The sequence below is a fragment of the Geotrypetes seraphini genome, chromosome 7 (assembly GCF_902459505.1).
Source record: "Geotrypetes seraphini chromosome 7, aGeoSer1.1, whole genome shotgun sequence".
NCBI lineage: Eukaryota > Metazoa > Chordata > Amphibia > Gymnophiona > Dermophiidae > Geotrypetes > Geotrypetes seraphini.
The window spans coordinates 137384016-137407013 of record NC_047090.1 but is presented as its reverse complement, the minus strand read 5'-3'; the positions used below and the strand labels follow the sequence as shown (position 1 = coordinate 137407013).

General features: G+C 43.7%; 1 protein-coding gene across 4 annotated transcripts in view; it reads left to right on the top strand.

The window, feature by feature from the left end:
- DDHD1 (DDHD domain containing 1) overlaps nucleotides 1–22998 on the top strand; it is a 405278-nt gene that overhangs the window by 362349 nt on the left and 19931 nt on the right. For all 4 annotated transcript variants that reach the window (XM_033952944.1, XM_033952942.1, XM_033952943.1 and 1 more), the window contains one exon: nucleotides 6875–7103. In XM_033952944.1, the coding sequence (XP_033808835.1) occupies nucleotides 6875–7103 (229 nt within the window). The remainder of the gene's footprint in view (nucleotides 1–6874; nucleotides 7104–22998) is intronic.

Sequence of the window (22998 nt, the reverse complement as noted above, 5' to 3'; positions counted from 1 at the left end):
CAAAGAGATCTCATGCATATTCATTGGGTAAATCCTGAAAACCCGACTGGATTGCGGCCCTTGAGGAGGGACTTTGACACCCTTACCCTAGAAGGTCTCTGCCTGAAGGACTTTCATTTATTAGATATATTAGACAGTTGGGAAAGGCTCTCCCTGTCAAGTTAGAGGCTGACACTAAATCCAGAGCTGATCTGCTTGATGACTTGGATTTCAATGAACCTCCTAAGGAGCTACATAAATTGTCCTTACAGGGTCTCATCAGAGGCAGTCTTCAAAAATTGGGAGACTCCTTTTTCTGTCACTATAGCTCCACTTTAGATTGATTTCCTCTACAGAATAATATCATGTTTTTGAATGGAAAATTAATAAAGATTTTTTTTTTTTTTTTTTAGAATAATATCCAGTCCAACATCAATCATTGCTTGTAGAATCAACCCTTAAAGATCCAACATCTCCAGGGTTTATGCCTCAGCACCACCAGGATGGGAGGGGAGGACTATGAATAAATTTGGTTGTCATCGTTACAAAATTCTATGTTGGACAACAGAGTTCTAAATTACAACTTCTACATGTCCTTCTACCTTAAACATCTGGCAAAGAAGTTGGCTGATTTTGAACAACATTTCCCTCAGATGTCTTGAAGATTTTCAGCATGCTGCTCACAGTATCCTGCAAACAAGAAAGTATATGGCAAGAACTGCATTTGATGCATTTAAACTAACGTCAAGAGCTTCGGCCATGACTTTTGCTATGAGGTTTCTTGCTTGGCTGCGAGTTTCTGACATGGATATTAATCTTCAAGATTGCTTAGCCAACATCGCATGTCTTGGTAAAGAACTCTTTGGCGACTGCGTAGAGGCAGACTTCTCAAAAGCTTACCCAGCATGAGCAGAACTGGAACTCTTTGAACGTATCTAAATCTAAGAGTCAACAATCTAAGCTTGCTGCAAAACCGGCTTCTTATTCCTACAAGAGAAATTATCCAGCATCCTCTTCTACAAAGCCTCCACCACAGAAGAGACGAAAACAACAGAGACCTCAGAAGTCTCAGTCTTCGGCCCCTCAAAAACCAGCTCAGTCTTTCTGATGTGCTTTTAGAGAACATGGCCAAAATTTTTCCTCTTCAGTCTCTTCCCCAACCCATTAGAGCTCGACTGCAATTGTTTCATCAGCATTAGGCTCTCATCACGATGGACTCTTAGGTCCTCAAAGTCTTCAAGGAAGGTTACTCTGTCCATTTCGTGACCATTCCTCCAGACAACCCTCCAAGAGAGTCATCTTTCACCTCTCAGCAGACAACCCTTTTTCTTCAGGAAATTGAAGCTCTGCTTCAACTTAAGTGCCATAGAAGTGGTTCCTCCTTCTCAGAAAAATCATGAGTTCTACGCCAGGTATTTCCTAATTCCAAAGAAGACAGGAGGTCTTTGTCCAATTCTCCACCTCTGAGCCTTAAACAAATATCTAATCAAAGAAAAGTTTTGCATGCTATCTTCTGGAACGAAACGATTGGCTGAGCTCTCTAGACCTCAAGGAGGCCTACACACACATATCCATACGTCCTCTGCACAAAAATTTCTGCAGTTTCGAATAGCAAATCAACACTTTCAGTACAAAGTCCTGCCATTTGGCCTAGCTTCCAAGAGTATTCACCAAGTGCCTAGTGGTCAAGGCTGCAGCCCTTCGTACTCATGGGCCGCAAGTGTTTCCATATCTAGATGACTGGCTAATAAAAGCTACATCTCCTCAAGCAGTACACTCGACAACACAGTTGACGATAACTTTTCTTCAGCTTCTGGGTTTCAAAGTCAACTTGCCAAAGTCGCAGCTTCAACCCTCTCAATATCGTTCGTCTAGGGCAGTGGCCAGCAAACCCGCGGCTTGCAAGCTGCATGCGGCTCTTTAGCCACTTGAGTGTGGCTCCTCATGTGCCTAGGGCCCGAAACTGTCAGGGGGGCCCTAGGGCAGCTACCCTGGACCCCACAGATCCATGGGGCCCTGCGATCCAAACTTCTTTATTAAACACCTAAATTTTCCTTTTCAGAGGGGCCCCAACTTAGCAGCCGTTCTCACAAACTGCCCAGCTTTCCTTCTGTGGCAATCTGCCCTGTCAGAAATGGGAAGTTGCGGCAGAGGGGAAACTGGGGCAGCCATCAGCAGCTTGTGAGAACAGCTGCTGTGTCGGGGTCCTTCTGTAAAGGAACATTTTGGCTACGGGGGGGGGGGAGGGGGAAACAGCAATTTCTTGCTTTACCTACTGCTCCTCCTCCCCTGTACTGTCCAGCTTTCCCTCCCCTGCTGGCCAGAACTCCTCATCTTTCCCCCAAGAAATTCAACAGTTTTCCTTCCTCCCTCTTCGGCTGTACCAGCAGGTTAGTTTGTCTGCACAATACTCGCTGCTGCTGTGCACCCTCAGATCTGGCTCCTGGCAAAACAAAGAGAGTTAGGATACAGCTGCAAATACTGAAGATTTTAAAGTATAACTTTCTTTCGGCAGTGTCTCCTATTGAAACCCCCTTTTCTTTTAATGGTTAATCGCCGCATGAGTTTTGTCGCCAGTGTAACGTAGCGCATGCTCTTTGTCTCACATGCTGTGCTGCACAGACTTAATGGGATTTTCCTCTGTCGGGCGGATGGAGAGTGGCGGGAAAGAGAAAACCTACTTGAAAACAACAGTTATTTTTAGCTCCTCTCTGCAGGTACCGGACTGCATAGGTAGGATTGGGTTGAGAACCCCTGCACTTAACTGATTTTCTCCCTGACCCCCCTCCCACCCACCCCCCACCCCCGAAAAATTCTTTTTATTTAGGAAACAGAATCATCTTCTGTAGATCTAAAAAAAATTTCTCTTATGTCTTTAATTTTCATGTGCTGTCCACTTATTTGCTTTTCTGTTAAAAATAAAAATGTCAAATTGTGAGACAAAACACAATTAGTAGTTCTGTCCCTGATCCAGCAAAGCTCAAAGAAGGCATCAGTTGAACATTTTTATTTTTAACAGAAAAGCAAACAGGGCAGCTGCCCTGGGCTCCACAGATCCAGGGGACCCTGCGGTCCTAATTTATTTATTAAACATCTAAATTTTCCATTTCATAGGGGCCCCGACATGGCAGCCGTTCTCACAAACTACAGGTGGCTTCCCCGAAGCTTTCCCTCTACGCCAATCTGCCCTGTTGGAAACGGGAAGTTGCAGCAGATGAAAAACTTTGGGGCAGCCACCGGCAGCTTGTGAATACAGAATGCTGTGTTGGGGCCCCTCTGAAGAGGAACATTCTGGCTACCGAGATGCCAGGGCATGGAGGAAAGGAGGACGGTATGCCAGACCAAAGGAAAAGGAAGGAGGTGATATCAGAGCATGGATTGGGGATGGAGAGATGAAGGAAATGAGAGAGATGCCAGGGAATCAGGGAAAGAAGGAGACAGATGCCAGACCATGGGGTGGGAAGGAAAGGAGAAGAGAGAGATGCCAGAGCATAGGGGAGGGGGGTAGTGACTGAGAAAAATGGAGAGGTGGCAGAGCTGAAATGAATCATGTACAAAGGAGAGAAGGGGCACAAGATAGTTTATGGAAGAAGCATAGAAAGAAGGAAGATGCAATATAGAACGGGGAGAGGGCGAACAGTGGATGGCAGGAGCAGAATGAGAGGGCAGACATGGAAGGGGCTGATGCTGCATAGAAGACAGAGAGGACAGATGCTGGCTGGAAAGAAGTGAGTGAGGACAAGATGATTAAAGCAGAAACGACAAAAGGTAGAAAAATATTTTTTTGTCATTAAATAAAATTATTATTATTATTATGATATCTGGTTTTATTTAATGTTAGTACCTAGTTTAAACTGACTCCTAAAAACATGGTTCTTGAAAAGAAATTTGGCTCTCAAAAGAAATCTTAATCATTGTACTGCTGATCTTTGGCTCTTTTGACTAATGAGTTTGCCGACCACTGGTCTAGGGCATTTCTGCCTCAACAAAGACAAGACACATTACTTCATCTTTGCACTCAAGTATCTACTCTACAAACAATCTCAGCAAGACAGATGATGCAACTCATAGATCACAAGGCATCCACAGTTCATTACCCCTTTTGCAAAACTTCATCTCAGAACAGCTCAGTGGACTCTAGCATCTCAATGGTCTCAAGCTGTCAATCCCTTGTCTCAAAAGATCATAGTCACCTCACCTCTTTATCAATCCCTTCGGTGGTGGATGGATTCGTCATATCTTTCCAGAGGTCTGTTGTTTTACGTCCCTCCACATCAGAAAGTAATCACTATGGATGCATTCATGTATGCTTGGGGTGCTTCATTTAGACAGTCTTAGGACACAAAGTTGGTCTGCTCAAGAGAAGACACTCCGCATCAGTTTGTTAGAGCTCCGAGCAATTCGAAATGCTCTCAAAACCTTTTAAGAGAGTCTTTCCAACCAAGTACTCCTTGTGTGAACAGACAAGTAGCGATGTTCATCATCAACAAACAAGGAGGAACAGGCTCTCTTCCTCTCTGTCAAGAGGCAGAATACATATAGGACTGGACAATCACTCGAAACATATTTCTCAAAGCCATATATGTGCAAGAAAAACTGAATACTTTAGCCAATAAACTCAGCAGATTTCTTCAGCCTCGCAAGTGAATTCTCAACTCCAAAGTATTACATCACATCTTATTATGGGGGATTCCTCAAGTAGACCTGTTTGCATCTTCCCACAATCACAAATTGCCTCAATTCTGCTCACGGCATTTCCACCAATCCCTCTAATTCTCAAGACCTTAGTCAAGCTCAAGAATGAATCAGCCACCATGATCCTGATAGTTCATTGGTGGCCCCGACAACTTTGGTTCTCCCTTCTACTTCAGCTGAGTTCCAAGGATCCAATTCCCTTACAAATCTTTCCATCTCTGCTCACTCAGTCAAGGATCTCTGTTACATCCCAACCTGCAATCTCTGGTACCTCTGTCTGACTCTAGCAGATTTTAATCTTTCTAACTCAGTAAAAGCCATTATAGCTGCTTCCAGAAAACCACTTACTCAGCAATGCTATCAACAGAAATGGACTCTCTTCAATTCGTGGTATACTCTCCATTATTTAGATGCTTCCTCCTCTTCTCTCCCTTCAGTGTTGGATTATCTTCTCCATTTATCCAATTCTGGACTGAAAACCACTTTGATCAGTATTCACCTCAGTGCTATTAGTGCTTTCCACATTCCTGTCAACAATAAATCTCTGGCAACTCATCCTCTTGTTTACAGGTTTATGAAAGGACTATTCAACTCCAAACCTCTGCTCAAACCGCCTTCAGTTGTCTGGGATCTTAATGTAATTCTCACCAGTTTGGTGAAGCCACCATTTGAACTTCTGGCATCTATTCATCTTAAGTTTCTTACTTGGAAAGTAGTCTTCTTGATCTCTGTCACTTCAGCTCATTGAGTGAGTAAGCTTCAAGCATTAGTTTATGATCCACTGTACACAGTATTTCATTTTCCGGACCCATCCAAAATTCTTTCCAAAAGTAGACACGGAATTTCACCTTAATTCAGTGTGTTTCAGTCTTCCCAAAGCCTCATAGCTCTTCATAGATTGGACTGTAAGCGTGCCTTGGCTTACTACATACAATGGACTAAGCCACACAGGACTTCACCTCAACTATTTCTTTTATTTGATCCTAACAGATTGGGCTGGCCTGTAAGCAAGAGAACTAGTTCCACATGGCTAGCAGCCTATATTTCCTTCTGCTATGCTCAGGCTGGGCTGCAGCTCAAGGGACATGTTACAACACATAGTCCGAGCTATGGCAGCATCAGTAGCTTGCTTATATTCCACTCCCATTGATGAAATTTGCAAAGCAGCTACTTGGTCCTCAAACCACACGTTCACATCTCACTGCTGTCTTGAATCCTATTTCAGGTGAGATGGTCATTTTGGCCAAGCAGTATTAACAGAATTTATTTTCATCTTAATGGTCAACTCTCCCTCTATTCCAATACACAAGTGGTCTCAAACTTGCGGCCCGGGAGCCATATGTGGCCCACCAGGTACTATTTTGAGGCTCTCGATATGTTTATCATAATTACAAAAGTAAAATACAACAGTTTCTTGATCACATGGCTCTTTAGTTATAAATGACAATATTATTATTAAGACTTAGCCAAAAGGAAAGATTTAGAAACTATAAAGAGTTTTACCTCATGCAAAGTTGTTATTTCTTTTATAAGACATTAACCATTTTTTCTGAGGCCCTCCAAGTACCGACAAATCCCAAAATGTGGCCCTGCAAAGGGTTTGAGTTTGAGACCACTGTATTACACTAAGCTAGGGAGTCCCACATGTGAGAATATGCTGCCTGCTTGTCCTAGGATAAAGCACAGTTACTTACTGTAACAGGTGTTATCCGGGGACAGCAGGCAGATATTCTTACATCCCACCCACTTCCCTGGTTGGCTTCTTAGCTTGCTTACGGAACTGAGGTAGTATGAGCCGGCGTCAGGCAGGAAGGCACTCAACCCATGCACAGTGCAGGCAGTCATGAAGTTTCTAAAAACTTAGTGGCAATACACTTTTACCACTGTCTGTACCGGGCTCTGTGGATGATGTCACCCCACATGTGAAAATATCTGCTTGCTGTCCCCAGATAACACCTATTACGGTAAGTAACTGTGTTTTACAGAGTGGTTCTAGTAGGGGTTTTCCCTTTCAATCAACAAGTCACCTCTGTGTGGATATTTGCTTCTCTGTTCTTTTTACATCAATTATATAAAAGTCCCTATGGTTGCTATTGTAAGAATTAGTTTGTTTTACCTGAATGAAGAGTTTCATCTAGTAAATACGTGTATATTTGGAATCTTAGTTTGTCTTATTTTTTCTCTGTATTTTGTTACATAGGCTTACAGAGTAGAGCCATTAATACTCAAACATTACAGCAACATTGCACCTGTCCAGATCCATTGGTACAATACAACAAATCCTATACCTTACAAGCACCTCAAGATCAGCTTTCTCAACCAACCCAAAGAAACTACCTCGGTCTCTGAAACTGAAAACATATCAAGTCCAAGTACTTCACCAGTCCTGCCTCGACGACATTATGGTGAATCAATAACAAGTATATTAGGTAAAGTTTTAACATTTGTTTCACTACTAGTTTAATTAAAAGCTATCTTTGATGGTCATATTAATCCTCAGACATGCAGCTTTCCAAGTTGCATATGGGTCACGTGATGATTTTGTTTTAATAAACAAGTTCTACCAGAAATTTATGAAAACAACAAAAGTCCTTTTTCACTACTTGTGCACAGAAGTTCCCAATCATTAGATGCCTTCTATTTTCCTGTTGCTCTGCAGACCCGAAGAAGTTGATCTTTAATCTTTTGTCTAAACTCTTCCAGAATGACCTGTTAAGGCTGTCCAGAGAAACCTAAACTTGGAAAAACTGTGTGAATTGAAGTTTTTCCCATGAATTTGATTGTGCTTGATCAGAAAAAAAATTTTAAAGCCCATCCTGGGGTCGCTCAAAGCCACTGATTACATAAAGCTCAGTTTTTCTTAAAATTTGCTATTTTGCTTAATGAAGCAAATTTCTTGGTATTATAGCTATAACATATGTTTTCACACTCAGCAATAATACATTGATAAAGAGACTTTTTATGCAAAATATCTAGCAGTATTTTATTAAATGAACTTCATTCTGTTACATCTCCTCAGGAAGTCCGTATATATGAGTGTTCAATGCAAACCAGTTCTCACAGAAGTGTGATACAGCTTTCAATACCTCCCACATTGCCAGTGGAGTATAGTGTTCTATTCAGTTTTTCCTTTTGCGAGCGAACCGTGCAGTGTTTCTGATCTACTCTTTTTAATTTTTCTCTTTTTTTGTTTAACGTTTGTTTTTTGGGTGGTTTCAGTTCCCTGAGACCCCTTACTTAGGGGTTCTCTGCTTGAAAAAGAACACAGGTTCTGCAAGGTCGGACAGCAGCTCTACAAGGCAAGCCTTCGGGTGGAGCCAGCCTTCTGTGTGTCACGTCAGGGCTTGGGGTCTGTTCCCTTGGGTGCCAGCTTACCTTCTAAATTTTTCAGAGGCTTCAGTGCAGGCTGAGGGTGCTCTCAGGGTATCAGGGTGCCAGCTTGTACTTCCCGCACCCATCGCGCTTTGATGTTCCATGGTGATGAAGGTCTTGGTCAGAGTCATTCTGACTGGCAGCCCGAAAATATCAAGGTTTGGGGTCATTTGGAGAAGTTTCTGAGGCAGAAAGTCCTTTCCATCAATTTCGGCTGCAGGAAAAGCTGACAGGCAAGCACTGCAAAGAATTGTAAGTACAACCCCATTATTTCCTATGTGAAAATCGAGAGGATGGATGTCTAAAAAAGTCATTTTTAATGGTTTCTAAAACCCCTATTTCCACGTTTTTGGTTTTTGTCTCCATGGGACACTTTTGGTGCGATTTTTCTGGTGTCAGCCATCTTGAATTTTAAACAATCTTTTTTTCTGATGCCTCTATCTGCCTCAAAACCCCTCAATATTTTCAGAAATTGATAGGGATGGACTCCTCAGGATGTGCGAACTTGAATTTGAGTCATTTGCACTGGATTGCCGGCAGAGGTGCATCCATGTACTGCGTGCCGAGGCACACATGAGGGGGCAGGAGCTTCAGGCTTTTCTCCATCCATGTCTTCCAGGGTTGGGGAACGGTCCTCGCCTGGGAGATGAGGAGAAAATACCACCCAGCACCCAAAACTGCCAATGTCGCGAAATACAAGCACATAGAGTCTGTAGAACCCACAAAAGCCACGCCAGAGGTCCATCAGGGGCCAGTTATTGTCCCTGTGCAAGAGTTCTCCATGGAATAATTAATAATAGTAGTAGTAAAGGCCTGAGAGAGAGAGTCTGCCACCTCCTCCCCCAACAGTTTATAAAACTCATTGCGAAACCTATCCTCCCCAGGTGCCTTCAACATGGTTCTTTGCGAAATGGCCAAATAGACCACCTCTGGCATAATAGGGGCCTCCAACTTTGCTTTCTCCTACAAGGTCACCCTGGGATACGTTATATTCTGGAGCTATTGAGAAGCTCTCAGTTCCTCTTCGTCTTGTGCTGCATATAAACATCTGTAATACTGTTGAAAGATCTCACATATTTCCTGATCCATATGGACTCTCCTACCCCCCTCCCCACTTAGCGATCATATTACATTACATTAGTGGTTTCTTTTCCGCCTTTACCTTGCGGTTCAAGGCGGATTACATTAGTTTCAAGTTTTTATTGGTATTTGATGAATCGTTTATTCAATTTGCTAAGCGTTGTACAATTTTCTAAAAAACATAGTTATAACATCCAATAAATAACAAGAAACTTACAGGTTAAACCAACATGAGTCAGGGAGGAGAGAAGGGAAAAGTTACAATTCTTTCTTAGAGAGAATAAACACAAAGGTGAAAAACAAAAGGAAGGGTAAAGAGTTAAAGGGTTAAAGTGTTAGGTTGTATAACTAAAGTCTAACTGTTAAAAGCGTCTTTAAAAAGATAGGTTTTTAAGGATTTTTTAAAATAAGTAAGATCCTTTTCTTCACTAATATATTGAGGTAATGAGTTGTTATAATAAAAACCTTTTGATTAAGATATTAAGAAGTACTTATGGAATAGTTAGAGCATTTTCTAATTTGTTAAGGAGTAGTTGGAAATTGCAGGAGGAGTTCAAAACCTGTTTGGTAGTGTTATATTGGTTTCATGTATTTTTTGAAGAGTAGGTTTTTTGTTTCTTTTTTGAAGGTTTTGTAGTCTGTGGTTGAAGTCAGCAGATTGGTGAGATGTCGGTCCAGTTTCGCTGCTCTGGTGGCCAGTAGGTTATCATACATTTTTCTTCTTTTGACATTTTTGGTTGGTGGGTGTGTGAATATTGTGTGGGTTCTCCTGTGTCTGGTTGAGGTGGATTGGGTTAGTCGATTGTTCCAGTATATATGATGAGAGCCACAATCTGAGGCCACCAGCTTCCCCCCCCCCCTTCTTAACTGTATCTATACAAATAGTATGCTTGGGACTTCCTGGCCCGTTGGTGCGGCAACTCATTAAGAGTCACTTGCATTTCCAAGTATCTCTTCCTAGCTTCCACTGTATGGACTCCTCCCATAGATGCCACGAGCTTGTTGCATAGATTTCTCCAGACACAATATTTCCTGATCTTTCATCCTACAGGCATGGCAGGTACAGCTCTCCGTGCAGGACTGTTTTAGCCGCTTCCCAAAAAGAGCACCAGGTATCCCTTATTATGTTTGTTATTATGCACATAATCCCTCCAGGCAGCCTGAAGCTTCTCCTGAAATTTAACATTCTTGTAATAAGCCAGGGGGGGAGGGAAACCCATCACCTTTTGTGGGGCACTGCATCATACCCAGCCAAGATCAACCACACTCAAACATGATCCTAGATCACTACCTCACCAATTTCAGTCCTACTAATCGAACTAAACAACATCCACCAGGTCAACCAATTGGATAAGATGTTGCACCCCTTTAGCATTCGATAGCAGTCTGTGCCCTGTCCCTCCCATGCAGGCCATCTGAAAGGCATTAAAATCACTCCCCTTAGTCAGGGCAAGTCAGAGTATCTCAGAAGTCGTCTCATAAGATTTTGATAGAATTTGGCATCATAGATATTAGGGGCATACAGGCAATGGAATATAATAGTTTTCCGGGCCACCTCCCCTTGGCATACATTTCCCATCTCTGTCCTGCTTCAACTATTTAATATTGTGGACCACCCCTTTCCAGAACAGAATTGCCATCCCTCGTTTCTTCTCCACCGCATTGGCTGCTACACAATCCCCTGCCCACCAGCATCTAAGTTTCCTGTGCTCTATCCCATCTAGATGGATCTCCTGCAACAAGGCAATATCTAACCTGTTATGCTGCAAATGTTGCAATATCTTGGAGTGCTTGATGAATGAGCTAATGCCCATTCCAAGTGACCACTTTCACCATCTGTACTGGAAAATCATCTGCTCTGTCCACCACCCAAACTGTAAGACCAAGATGAAGCTGCCCCAGCCTTTAACAGTGTTCCACACAGATGTCAAATAAATAAACTGAGTGCCCGCAGGATGGGTCCCAAAGTGATGGGCTAGGTCAAGAACTGGTTGAGTGGAAGGTGACATAGGGTAGTGATCAATGGAGATCACTCTGAGGAAAGGGATGTTATCAGTGGTGTGCCTCAAGGTTGTAGCAACTGGAGCAATTTTCCTCCGGTTTCTTCTCCCACATTTCCATCTTTGCTGCCTAGAGGGTCTTGAGATCAGATCGGGCATCCACCTCAGCCATCTCACCAATTTGGGCCTCCACTTCATCCTGTCTCTTGATGATCTCCTGTATGTCTTGTTTAATATCCACGACCGCTTGCCAGATATTGGCGTGTATGGCATGTATGTCTTCACTCTCAGACCGGCCAGCAATTCAGTGAAGCCATTTGCATTTGTAGGGTCATCTGCTCCGCAGGTCAGCGTCAGCCACATTCTGCACCAAGCAGTCTTCCGTATCTTTTGCCGATGCCATCTTTGAAGTGCTTGGGGAGCTGCTGGGCTTCTCAATATATCAATCCCCACCCCCACCCCTTCCTGGGGTCACCATAAGACAGGCAGAATAATATACAAAAAAGACAGATGCAAGGGCTGGAGGTTTGGGAAGGACAGATGCTCACGGACTGGGGTGGGTTGGGAAGGCAGGGAAGGACAGATGCTGCACAGACTGCGGGGTTAGGAAGGGAGGGAAAGAGATGCTGGTTGGGAGAAAGAAGAGAAAAAGGAAATTATTAGACATAGGTGCATGGAGTAGGAGGGAAAGACGGATGGTATACGTGGGGAAAGGAAGAAATAGGGAAAATTGTTGGACATGATAGTGGTGCAGAGGAGGGAGGGATAAATATTACACTGGGAGGGAAGATTGATGACTCAGAAGGGAGAGGTGTCAGATTCTGGAGAAGGATGTTGGAAGGAGGGAGAGAGAAATGGGATGATCATGAAGGTGGTGGTGGACTATTATTCTCAAAATAGCCAAAAAGGAACCAAAATATAAATATGAATACCAATAATAACGATAATTCAAACTATAAAGAATTGGTATTAATGGTGATGATCTGTCCTTAGATAACCCTGGAGGTGATAAAGAAAAATGTGCTTCCCAAGATAAAAGAAATTAAAGAAAACAAGATAAATAAAAGGATCAATCAGTACGGGCCCAGTGCCCTCGTTACAACCATTGGCCCCGGGCAGGTGTTTATGAAGTGACAAGCACTTAGAAATAAATCTAAATAAACTCTGCCCCGTACATCATATTATCCTTATGTTATATATAATTTGTATACAAAAATATAAATATACATTACAAGATAATCGGGAGCACAATCATCCCCAGGTTAAGGCAAAAGGAGAGAAAATCACCCCAAAGAAAATCTCCCTGAAACCTAATGCAAAAAAACACACTAAATGTGAAAATGAAAAAAACCAAAATGCAAAAAGTGACAAAAATCGTCAAAAAACAAAGACAAATATAAGTATCAATGAAATATCCTCAGTCTCGTCCATCAAACCACAGCGCAGAGAGCCCTGTGCACCTGTCACAAATAGTTCGTGAAAGTGATAAAAAATATATAGTGAAAAACAGTGAGAAGTACTTAGCTCAGTAAATCCAAAGCGGGACAAAGTTCAAAGTTCACCAATCATCGCTGTTCAATTCCGCTCATTAAACAGTCCCGCTCATATGAGTTCACTCAATGAAGAGTCATAACTGTTGATCCATTCGCCGTTATGCTTAAATCACTCAGTCCCATGCAGTCAAAAGGGCTATTCAATAATGTTCACTACACATTTTGCTCACTCTTCAATGATGTTCACTACTCGTTTTGCTCGCTCGACAGGTCCTGTTTCAATATCCTCGTCAGGAGGGAGCAAGAAAATCAAAAAGATTAGTAAACTGACTGAAAATTCTAACGCCAAGTCCTAAAATATAAAGGACAGAGTAATCCTCGGCAGCGGCACAATCAAGCTGCATTGACAAATGAGTGCCAAGAACAAGGAGCTCTTTTAAAACACTTTAAGGAGCCCCACCTGGGGCAACGCGTACGTGGTGACGTAGGGGAGTTGTCAACAAGATCAAAAAAATGTAGGAATAAACCTTTATGTGAAACATTTGTCAACATTCTCATTCAGGCCATGTGGGGGGAATGCTTGCAAGTTAAAAATCCAAAAATTCTCCCTGACTAATAAATGATTTTGTCTATCTCCCTTAAAAGTGATGGGAATTTGTTCCAATACGCACCACCTAAGTTGGGCGAATGTGTGGTGATATTTTAAGTTATGAGCCACCATAGGAGCAGTTAGTTTTTCAGTTTTAAGGCAACTACGATGTTCAATCAATCTAACTCTGATGGCCCGACTGGTACAGCCTACATAAATTAAACCACAGGGGCAGGAAATCACATAGACTACATATGTAGAAACACAAGATGTAACCGCTCTCAATTGATAGGTCCACAGGGTTTTGGGATGTGTCCATGAATTGCCTTGATGAGAAGTGGTGCACACCGAGCAACGACCACACGGGCCGTGACTACCTTCTATTATCGAAGGAGAATGATGGATCGTAAAGTCCGAAGAAACAAGATGTTCGGATAAATTTCTGCCTCTGGTAAAAGCAATGCACGGATGATCCTTGAAGGCAGGATGTAGCTGTAAAACATGCCAATGTTCATGTAGACTCTGGGCTACCAGAGCAGATTGAATTGAATGGGAGATGACACAAATTTGATTAGTAGATGTCTCTTTGTTTTTCTGAATGAGAAGGAGATCTCTGTTGGCATGACGAGCACGTAAATAGGCTTTCCGGATGACAGATTCAGGATAACCTCTGTTCAAAAATTTATCTCTTAAAATCCTGGCTTCAATTTGAAAATCATGAAGATTAGTACAAATCCTCCTGGCCCGTAAGAATTGGCCTATCGGAATCGCCGCTTTAAGGCGTCTGGGATGACAACTGGCATAAGATAAAAGGTTGTTTCTTTCGGTATGTTTGTGGTGCATTCTGGTGGAAAGACTGCCCTCATTATAAATGACTTCAGTATCTAAAAAGGAAATACTGTGAGTATGACAGGTATAAGTAAACTTGAGGTTGGTTGTAAGAGAATTGATCCAAGACATGAAAAGCTGAAGAGTTTCCATAGATGATGTCCAGATGAAAAAAATATCATCTATAAATCTGAACCAACAAGTCATCTGTTGGAAATAAGGATGGACATATAAATGTTGTTCCTCAAAGTTAGTCATAAATAAATTGGCTATGCTTGGGGCTGCCCTGGTACCCATAGCTACCCCTTGATTTTGTTGGAAAAAATCTTGATCGAACTTAAAGTAGTTCCTAGTTAGAACTAGGGTAGCTAGGTCCAACAGGAACTTAGTAGAAACTCTGTCAGAAGTGTCCCGTTGATTTAAAGTGGACTCGACGACTTTAAGGGCTTCAATCTGGGGTATGCTTGTATAAAGGGACACGACGTCAAGGGTCACCAGGATGCTGTTAGAAGGAAGAAAACCAATCCCTTCGATTTTTCGGAGGAAGTCAGAAGTGTCCTTAATATAGGATCTGGCCTGACAAACAAAGGGTTGCAAAAAATAATCAAGAAATTGGGACAAAGGCTCTAGTACGGTGTTCTTCAAGGAGACTATGGGTCTGCCAGGGGGAGATGTAAGGGATTTATGAATCTTAGGAACGGTATAAAAGACAGGGGTTCTGGGACTAGTAGGTAATAAAAACCGTTTTTCTGCCTTGGTAATCATTCCCTGTTCCCATGCAGTGTGGACTATCGAAGTGATAGTTTCTTGTGTGTTTTTTTGCATTAGGTTTCAGGGAGATTTTCTTTGGGGTGATTTTCTCTCCTTTTGCCTTAACCTGGGGATGATTGTGCTCCCGATTATCTTGTAATGTATATTTATATTTTTGTATACAAATTATATATAACATAAGGATAATATGATGTACGGGGCAGAGTTTATTTAGATTTATTTCTAAGTGCTTGTCACTTCATAAACACCTGCCCGGGGCCAATGGTTGTAACGAAGGCACTGGGCCCGTACTGATTGATCCTTTTATTTATCTTGTTTTCTTTAATTTCTTTTATCTTTGGAGCACATTTTTCTTTATCACCTCCAGGGTTATCTAAGGACTATTATTCTCACCATCTTGTAAATATCAACCCCTTCTTCTGCCTCAATCTCACTGTTATCCTTCCTTTGAAATTTATGCCTCTATTTCTGAGAAGCAGTCATTTACTGACCCCCTGGTAAGTCCTTCTCCTCCTTCCTCACTGACTAACTCCTGGCTCTCCTTCTTTCTTGAACCCTCATCTCCCTCCCTTATCCTCTGCGACTTCAATATCCATTCCAATGACCCCCCCTGACTCCTATACGTCCAGTATTCTTGCTCTAACATCCTCATACAATCTCCAGTTGTGCTCCACTGCCCCTACTCACCAGAAAGTCCACTGCCATGACCTTGTCCTCTCCTCCAACTGCTCTTATCACCGAATTCTGTACCTCAAGTCTTACCATCTCTAACCATCAGCTGTTAACCTTCACAACTCATCACCCTCCCCCCCACCCAACAGATCATTACCATACACAAGGCTATTAACCCTGACACACTCTCTATCACTGTCTCATCCCTTCTACTACTATGTCAAACAAGTCTTCCAATGAAGCTGTCCTCTCCTATAACTCCAATCTCTCTTCTTCTATTGATACTACCTTTTCCCCTCCCATTTCACTTCCTGTAAGACCTTTCAAACCCCAGCCCTCATTGATCCCCCCAAATCCATTACCTGTGCTCCTGTGCCCGAACTGATGAACATCTTTGGCTTAAATGAAGCACACATGCCGACTTTATTCATTTCAAATTCATGCTGACGTCCTTCCAATCTACCATCTCACTTGCCAAACAAAAATACTACAACTATTTAACTAACTTAGTGCCAACCCTTACTGTCTCTTTACCACACTCAACTCTCTACTCAGTGTCCCACCTCCTTTCCCCTCTTTGCTTTCCCCCAAGATGATAGCAGAGTTCTTCCAGGTCAAGATTCACAAGATCCACCTTGAATTCTCAACCATGTCACCTCCCCCACCACCCCTTCTGACTGTCCACTCTGTCAACCTCCCTTCAACAACCCCCTTCAATCCTCTCCTCTTTTTCTGAAGTCACGGAAGAGGAAACTGCTCACCTTCTCTTCTCCTCTAAACTAACCACCTGTTCTTATCTGATTCCTACCTGCCTACTCAGATCCATCGCTCCCACTGTAATCTCTTCCATCTGTCACATCCTCAACCTTTCGCTCTCCACTTTCCTGAAGTCTTCAAACATGCCGTAGTTACACCCCTCCTCAAAAAATCCTCACTAGGCCCTGCATCCCCCTCCAACTACTGCCCCATCTCCCTCCTCCCTTTCTTATCCAAACTACTCGAATGTAATGTTCACCGCCATTGCCTGGACTTCCTGTCTTCTCATAATATTCTTGTCCCACTTCAATCGGACTTTTGCTTTCTCCATTCTACAGAAACTGCCCTTGCTAAAGTCTCTAATGACCTGTTCCTGGCCAAATCCAATGGACTCTACTCTATCCTCATTCTTTTCTATCTGTCTGCTGCCTTCGACACTGTTGATCACCACCTCCTTCTTGACATGCTGTCCTCGCTGGGGTTCCAGGGTTCTGTTCTCTCCTGGTTTTCTTCCTATCTCTCCCATCGTACTTTCAGTGTATGTTACGGTGATTCCTCCTCCACTACCATCTCACTGTCTATCGGTGTACCTCAAGGCTCTATCCTGGACCCGCTCCTCTTTTACGTATATACCTGCTCTCTTGGTACACTGATCTCCTTCCCATGGTTTTCAATATCATCTCTATGCCGATGACTCCCAGATCTACAGTATCTCTACAGAAATTCAGGCCCGAATCTCAGCCTGCCTGTCTGGCATTGCCACTTGGATCTCACCACCATCTCGAACTGAATATGGCTAAAACTGAACTTATCTTTCCACCTAAACTTACCTCCCCCCCCCCCCCTTTCTACTGTTCTCTATTTCTGTGGATAACACTATCCTCTGTCTCATCAGCTGGCAACCTTGGGGTGATCTTTGACTCCTCTCTCTCCTTCTCTGCTCATATCCAACAAACCGCCAAAACCTGTCGCTTCCTCTGTAATATTACTAAAATCCAACCTCTCCTCTCAGAATGCATTTCCCAAACCTTTATCCACACTTTCATCACCTCATGCTTAGACTACTGCACCTCATGCTAAGGCCTCCCGCACACCCATCTTTTACCTCTTCAATCTGTTCAAAATGCTGCTGCACGACTCATATTCCATGAGAGCCACTATTCTCATATTACCTCTCTCCTCAAGTCACTTCATTGGCTCCCCATCCATTTCCAAATACAATTCAAACTTTTTCTTACTGACTTACAAGTGCATTCACTCTGAAGCCCCCCCAATATCTCTTCACTTATCTCCCCCTATGCTCCTTCCTGTTAACTCAGTTTATCAGGTAAGCCCCTCTTATCTGTACCCTTCTCCACTGCCAATTCCAGACTCCGTCCCTTCTTTCTTGCTGCACCATATGCCTGGAACAGGCTGCCTGAATCAATCCATCATGCTCCATCCCTAGCAGTATTCAAATCCAAACTAAAAGCCCACTTTTTTGAAACTGCTTTCAACTCAACTCTCACTCACTGCTGTTAGATACCTATACCCACTGTATCATTTCCTCTACCATAATCTCCCCAACCCTGAGATGTCTTGTCTGTCAAAATTAGATTGTAAGCTCTTCTGAGCAGGGACTGCCTATTTATTGTATGTTAAATGTACAGCGCTGCATAAGCCTTTCAGCACTATAGAAATGATAAATAGTAGTAAGAGCACAGACAGAAGGAAATGCAACCAGAGACAGGGAAAAGATGATTAGAAAAATAAAATCACCAGACAACAAAGGTATGGAATAAGATTTTATTTTCAATTTAGTGATTGAAATGTGTTGGTTTTGAGAATTTATATCTGCTGTCTATATTTTGCAGGGTTCAGGAAGAAATTAATTTCTTTCTATTTCTCTGGTGTTGTACTGCAAGTAGAGTCTGGCATCTTAGGGTTTCGTTTGTAGTCCTGTATTTGCATAGGGATTATATGTGTCCTGCATATGTGACCAAAGCCAGGTGTTCCGGTAGGAATCAAGTTTCAAGTTTTACTAAAATTTTGATTAAATGCTTATCAGTATTTCCAAGCAATTTACAAATAAAAAAGAGGGGATACAGAAATGAATGTTGAGAAGCATAAAGTATGCTTTGTATAGTTTAATTTTGTAGTTAACCATTATATATATGAAAAGTGAATGCAAAAAATGGTATTACAATTAGTACTATTCTTATTATGGGATAGGGTCTGCGGCCTATGGTTTGGTGGACTCCCTCATGTCCAGAGAAAGCAAGCAAGGTCATGAATACAGCTCAGAGGCTATTAGATTTTCTGTCTTAGAGTTGGTCCAGCCCGAAGATTTGGCTGTAAGCATATTTATTCTTCATATACTTCAGTGTACCCTAAGGGCTCAGGCGAGTAGAAATCCACTGTGGATCCTATGTCATAGGGAAACAGTACAGTCAGTCATAGCGGTTGCAGCTCCAGTGAAGTGTCTGGTCTCTCTGGATTTGACAGAGCTCTATCTGCTCATTCTCATATTTCCAGACCACAGAGAATTCCTGAGGTTTCATGTCCTGGAAAACCTTTACCAGTTCTTGGACTTTCCCTTTAAGTTGGCCTCAGCACCTCACACGTTCCCCAAAGTGATTGTCGTAGCTGCCTACCGGTGCAAGATGGGCTTGCAGGTTCCGCCATATCTGGGTTTCTTGCTGATCAGAGCTTCGTCATTCCCAGAAGGGGGGGCAAGCAGTGGATTTTTTTGGTCAAGGTCCTGCAGATCCAGGGTAGGAGAGTGAATTTCCGAAAGCCAACTGATTCAATCACAATCTCTCTAGAATTCTGAGGGAGGAGGGGTGTTCACCATAGGTAAGGCACATAGGGCCAGATGCACTAAAGAGGATTGGTAAGACTGTGGGTCTGCTCCGATCCAATTTTTGGCTGATTCAAAAGGAGCCATTGATGCATTAAAAGGTTTGCATGCAAATGATTCACACGGAGGTTCGTCGTAAACCCTGACTCCACCATCTGATTCATCGTTGTGAGAGTGACACTCTCGCATGCTCAGAGCCGACAGGCACTCAGCTGTTTGGAGCATAAAACCTTTTTTTTTTTTTTTTTTCTAATGGGCACATGCCGTGTGTGTTACACACGCACAATATCTGCCCCATTAGAAAGGAAAAAAAAGCCCCTCCACCTGCCAATAATGGCCCTACCCAGGCTGTGAACTGTGAGCTTAGTTAATTTTGTGGAATTGATAATTCATATGTTTTGTTTCCTTTTTAATTGTTTATTACCAATACATTGTTGTTTAACAAATTGTAAAACCTATAAATAAATAAATAAATAAAAAAAATGGCCCTAACTAATTAACACAGTACCAGGAATCACCCCACACCCCATGCTAGCAAAAATCGACAGGAGAGATGTCCAGGCCGCCCCTTCACATGAGAAAAAAATGGTAGGAGGGAGTGACCTAAGATTCCAATTGGCCATATCTCTTAGGCCACTCCCAAGGGAGGGGCCTTAGGCACCTGGGCTAATCAAGGTCTTAGACCGCCCCCTCCCCATTGCACCCCAAGATGCACCGGGAAGGGGAAGGTCTGCCATTCTGTGGAGGCAGGCCTGCTGGCAGGAGGAAGTGACTTAAGTCACTGAATAAAGATCAGGGAATGTCCATAAATGATGGATGAATCCAAAATAAATTGCCAGAAACTCCCTCTCATTAAAATGATATTCAAATATCCATATATTTATATATCATCTCTTTTAAGTTACTTTGCTTGATTCATATGCTCATAGACATAAAGCTCCTGGGGAAATTATCCTCAGTAGGGAGCATACCCACCCAATCATTGCTTATGAAATAAAGTCAAAAAGTGTTATCATATACATGTATTCCACTTATAAACCAAAGGATTGGAAAATGACACTTCTTTGTCACTCTCTAAACCGGTATAGTTCTTGACTGATGGGTTAAATAACTCACTGTGAGCATCAGGTGGAGACTGAGACCAAACTTTGGTTGTATATTAGCTGAGGCTCCCCCTCCTAAATCAGCCTTGCTCAGTCTCCAAGCAGGTGGTAAGCTGGAAAAAAATTTAGACTCTTTGTTAGAGCCTGTTGGAATTTATTTAGGGCTCCTGGTCCCCTTTCTGGTGCTGGACAGAGCTTGGACAGGTCCTGTTTGGGGGTCCATCCAACCTCGGGGATGTCAAACCTGATAGGTCTCGAGTTGAGTCCCTTCCCCCCTCTTCCTCCACCTCCCCAAGTTTTTGTAGAGGTACATCAGTTGGCAGCCTGGCCACCGATACCGGTCAGGCCTCCAGCTTAGCCTGTTGAGTCTGTTCTGGGGGGAAAAAAATCCCAAATCTTGAGGCTGTGCCAGCCTAAAGGGTTCTTTCCCTTTAAATTTGCTGTATTTTACTATATTTTTCTGCTAACCGGCACTTTCTTCTAGATAGGTCATGTATTGTGCAATGAGCACTTTACAAGGGGAAAAGTGCTCATTGTGCTCCAGATGTGAGGCACTCGTGCAGGCTGGAGCAGAGAGGAATCTTTGGCTGCATCGGGTGCCGGCATCCAAGGATTCACCCTGAATGTGTCTTGTGAGTCGGCAGTAGATGGTGGGGAAGCCCGGGCTTCCCCCACTGCCCATGCAGGAGGTTCCCCAGCTGCCGACAGTCAGGGCAAAAAGGATTCCCTTACCACTGACGTAGCTGGAGACTCCCTTACTGCTACTGCCAGCTTGCCTGCTTTAGCAGCTGAGGCGATTCAGGCCTCTCAGACGCTGCAGGCCTCCGTAGTTCCGTTTTTGGCTGTTTCGGCTCTGATTTTGGCGGGAAGCACCTCCATTTTTTTCAGTAGCCTCAGATGACCTATCTCTCCCCCCCCCCCTTATTGGAGAGACAGGGGCAGGTTTCTGCTAGGTCCCCTGCTGTGGGGCCGCCAGGGTTTTTTTCCCCAGATTTTGTTTTAGCCCTTTGTAAGACTTATCTTTATGCGACTGGAGGTCCTGCTTCCGTCCCGGGAGTTTGTCCCCGACGTCCTCTACCATTCAGCCCCATTGAGCGCCAGTTTTGTCCCCCTCAACTCTCTCGTCCAAGCAGCCGCGGGGCTCTTGGGACTTTTATCAGGAGGAGCAGAATTTTGTCGATGAGGACCTAGACTTTTGGAGTGACCTCCAGGATCCTTTTGGGAGAGTGGATTCCGTTAGTAGCGTTCAGCACTTCTGTTTGATGACGAGGACGCATCCATGGTGTGCGTTTTTCAGCAGGACGAGCTCCACGGGTTGATTCTTCAGGTCTTCTTGGTGTTACATTTCAAGAACCGAGCAGAAGCCCCCGGGTGTAGTCAACCACTTGCTTCAGGGGATTCGGTCTGTTTTCTGCTCTTTTCCTTTGCATCTGGATATTTGGGATATTGTGCTTGTGCAGTGGCAGGTTCCGGAGGCCCTGTTTCACTTTGCGCGTTCTATGGCCCGCCTGTATCCCATCACAGAGGGGGATTGGGAAACCTTGAAGTCGTCGGTGGTGGACGCAGTGGTCTCAGCCATCGCGAAGTGGCATACTGTGCCTGTTGAAGGCAGCTCTGCTTTGTGGGACTCTGAGGAGCGCAAGGTGGAGTCCCTCCTTAAGCAGAGTTTTTATGTCACCACTCTTGTGGTTCAGGTGATGTGTGGCAGACTGGTTGCTCTGGCTTGTTTTCGGTGGGCTGAGCATGTTCTTAACCATGAGTCTGATAACAGGGACTTATTAGAGAAAAATGTTGCCAAAATTGAGATGAGTGCTTATTATGTTTCTGATGCCATGTATGACCTCTTGCGAGCTTCTGCCAAGTCTGTGGTTCTCAGGGTGACTGCTCGTCAAACCATGTGGTTTCAGGCATGGTCAGTGGATGCGGCTCCCAAGGCTAAGCTGATGAAGTTCCCCTTTAGGGGAGTCTTTCATGTTTGGAGAAGATTTGGACAAGTTGGTTCAGACCTTAACTTATTCTGAAGTGCCTCGTTTGCCTGAAGATCAAGCTAGACCACTGACACGAAGTGGTGCTGCTCAAGGGTGCTTGCATGATTTCCGCAGGCTTTGCCCTGATCGAGGGGTCACTTCCTTTCAAGATTCCAGGTCCCCCCGGGGCTGTTTCTTTCAGCGCATGCAGTCTTTTGGGGGGGCCTGTTGGGGATCTGGGAATTCCTCTGCCGGTTCCTCCACTGCCTGCCCCGCCCAATGACTCCTTGCCAGTGCCCCCTCTGGTTCCAGTGGGCGCCCGCCTGTGTGAGTTTTTTTTCCAAAGTGGGCAGAGATCACGTCCAATCGGGTCCTGGAGGTGATTCAGGATGGTTATGCTCTGGAGTTTGTCCTCTCCTTGCCAGATCATTTTCTACTTTCTCCTTGTCAAGTGGCGTGGAAGAAGCAGGCTTTTCACCAGACCCTTCAAAAGATTGTTAGATCTGAAAGCAATTGTTCCAGTGCCCCCTCAGGAGTGTCGCTTCAGCAGGTTCTCCATTTACTTCGTGGTGCTCAAGAAAAAGAGGACTTTTCAGCCCATCCTAGATCTGAGGTCTATCATTCTGGTGGTTCAACCAGGGGAGTAGTTGACTTCTCTCAATCTGACGATGACCTACTTGCATGTTCCTATCTGGGCCTCCCATCAGCGGTTCCTTCACTTTGCGATCTTGGGACGACATTATCAAATTTTATATGCTTCCTTAGGGCTGGCCATGGCCCCGAGGATGTTCACAAAGATTATGGTGGTCATGGTGATGGTTTTGTGCAAGGAGGACATTCTGATTCACCCATAC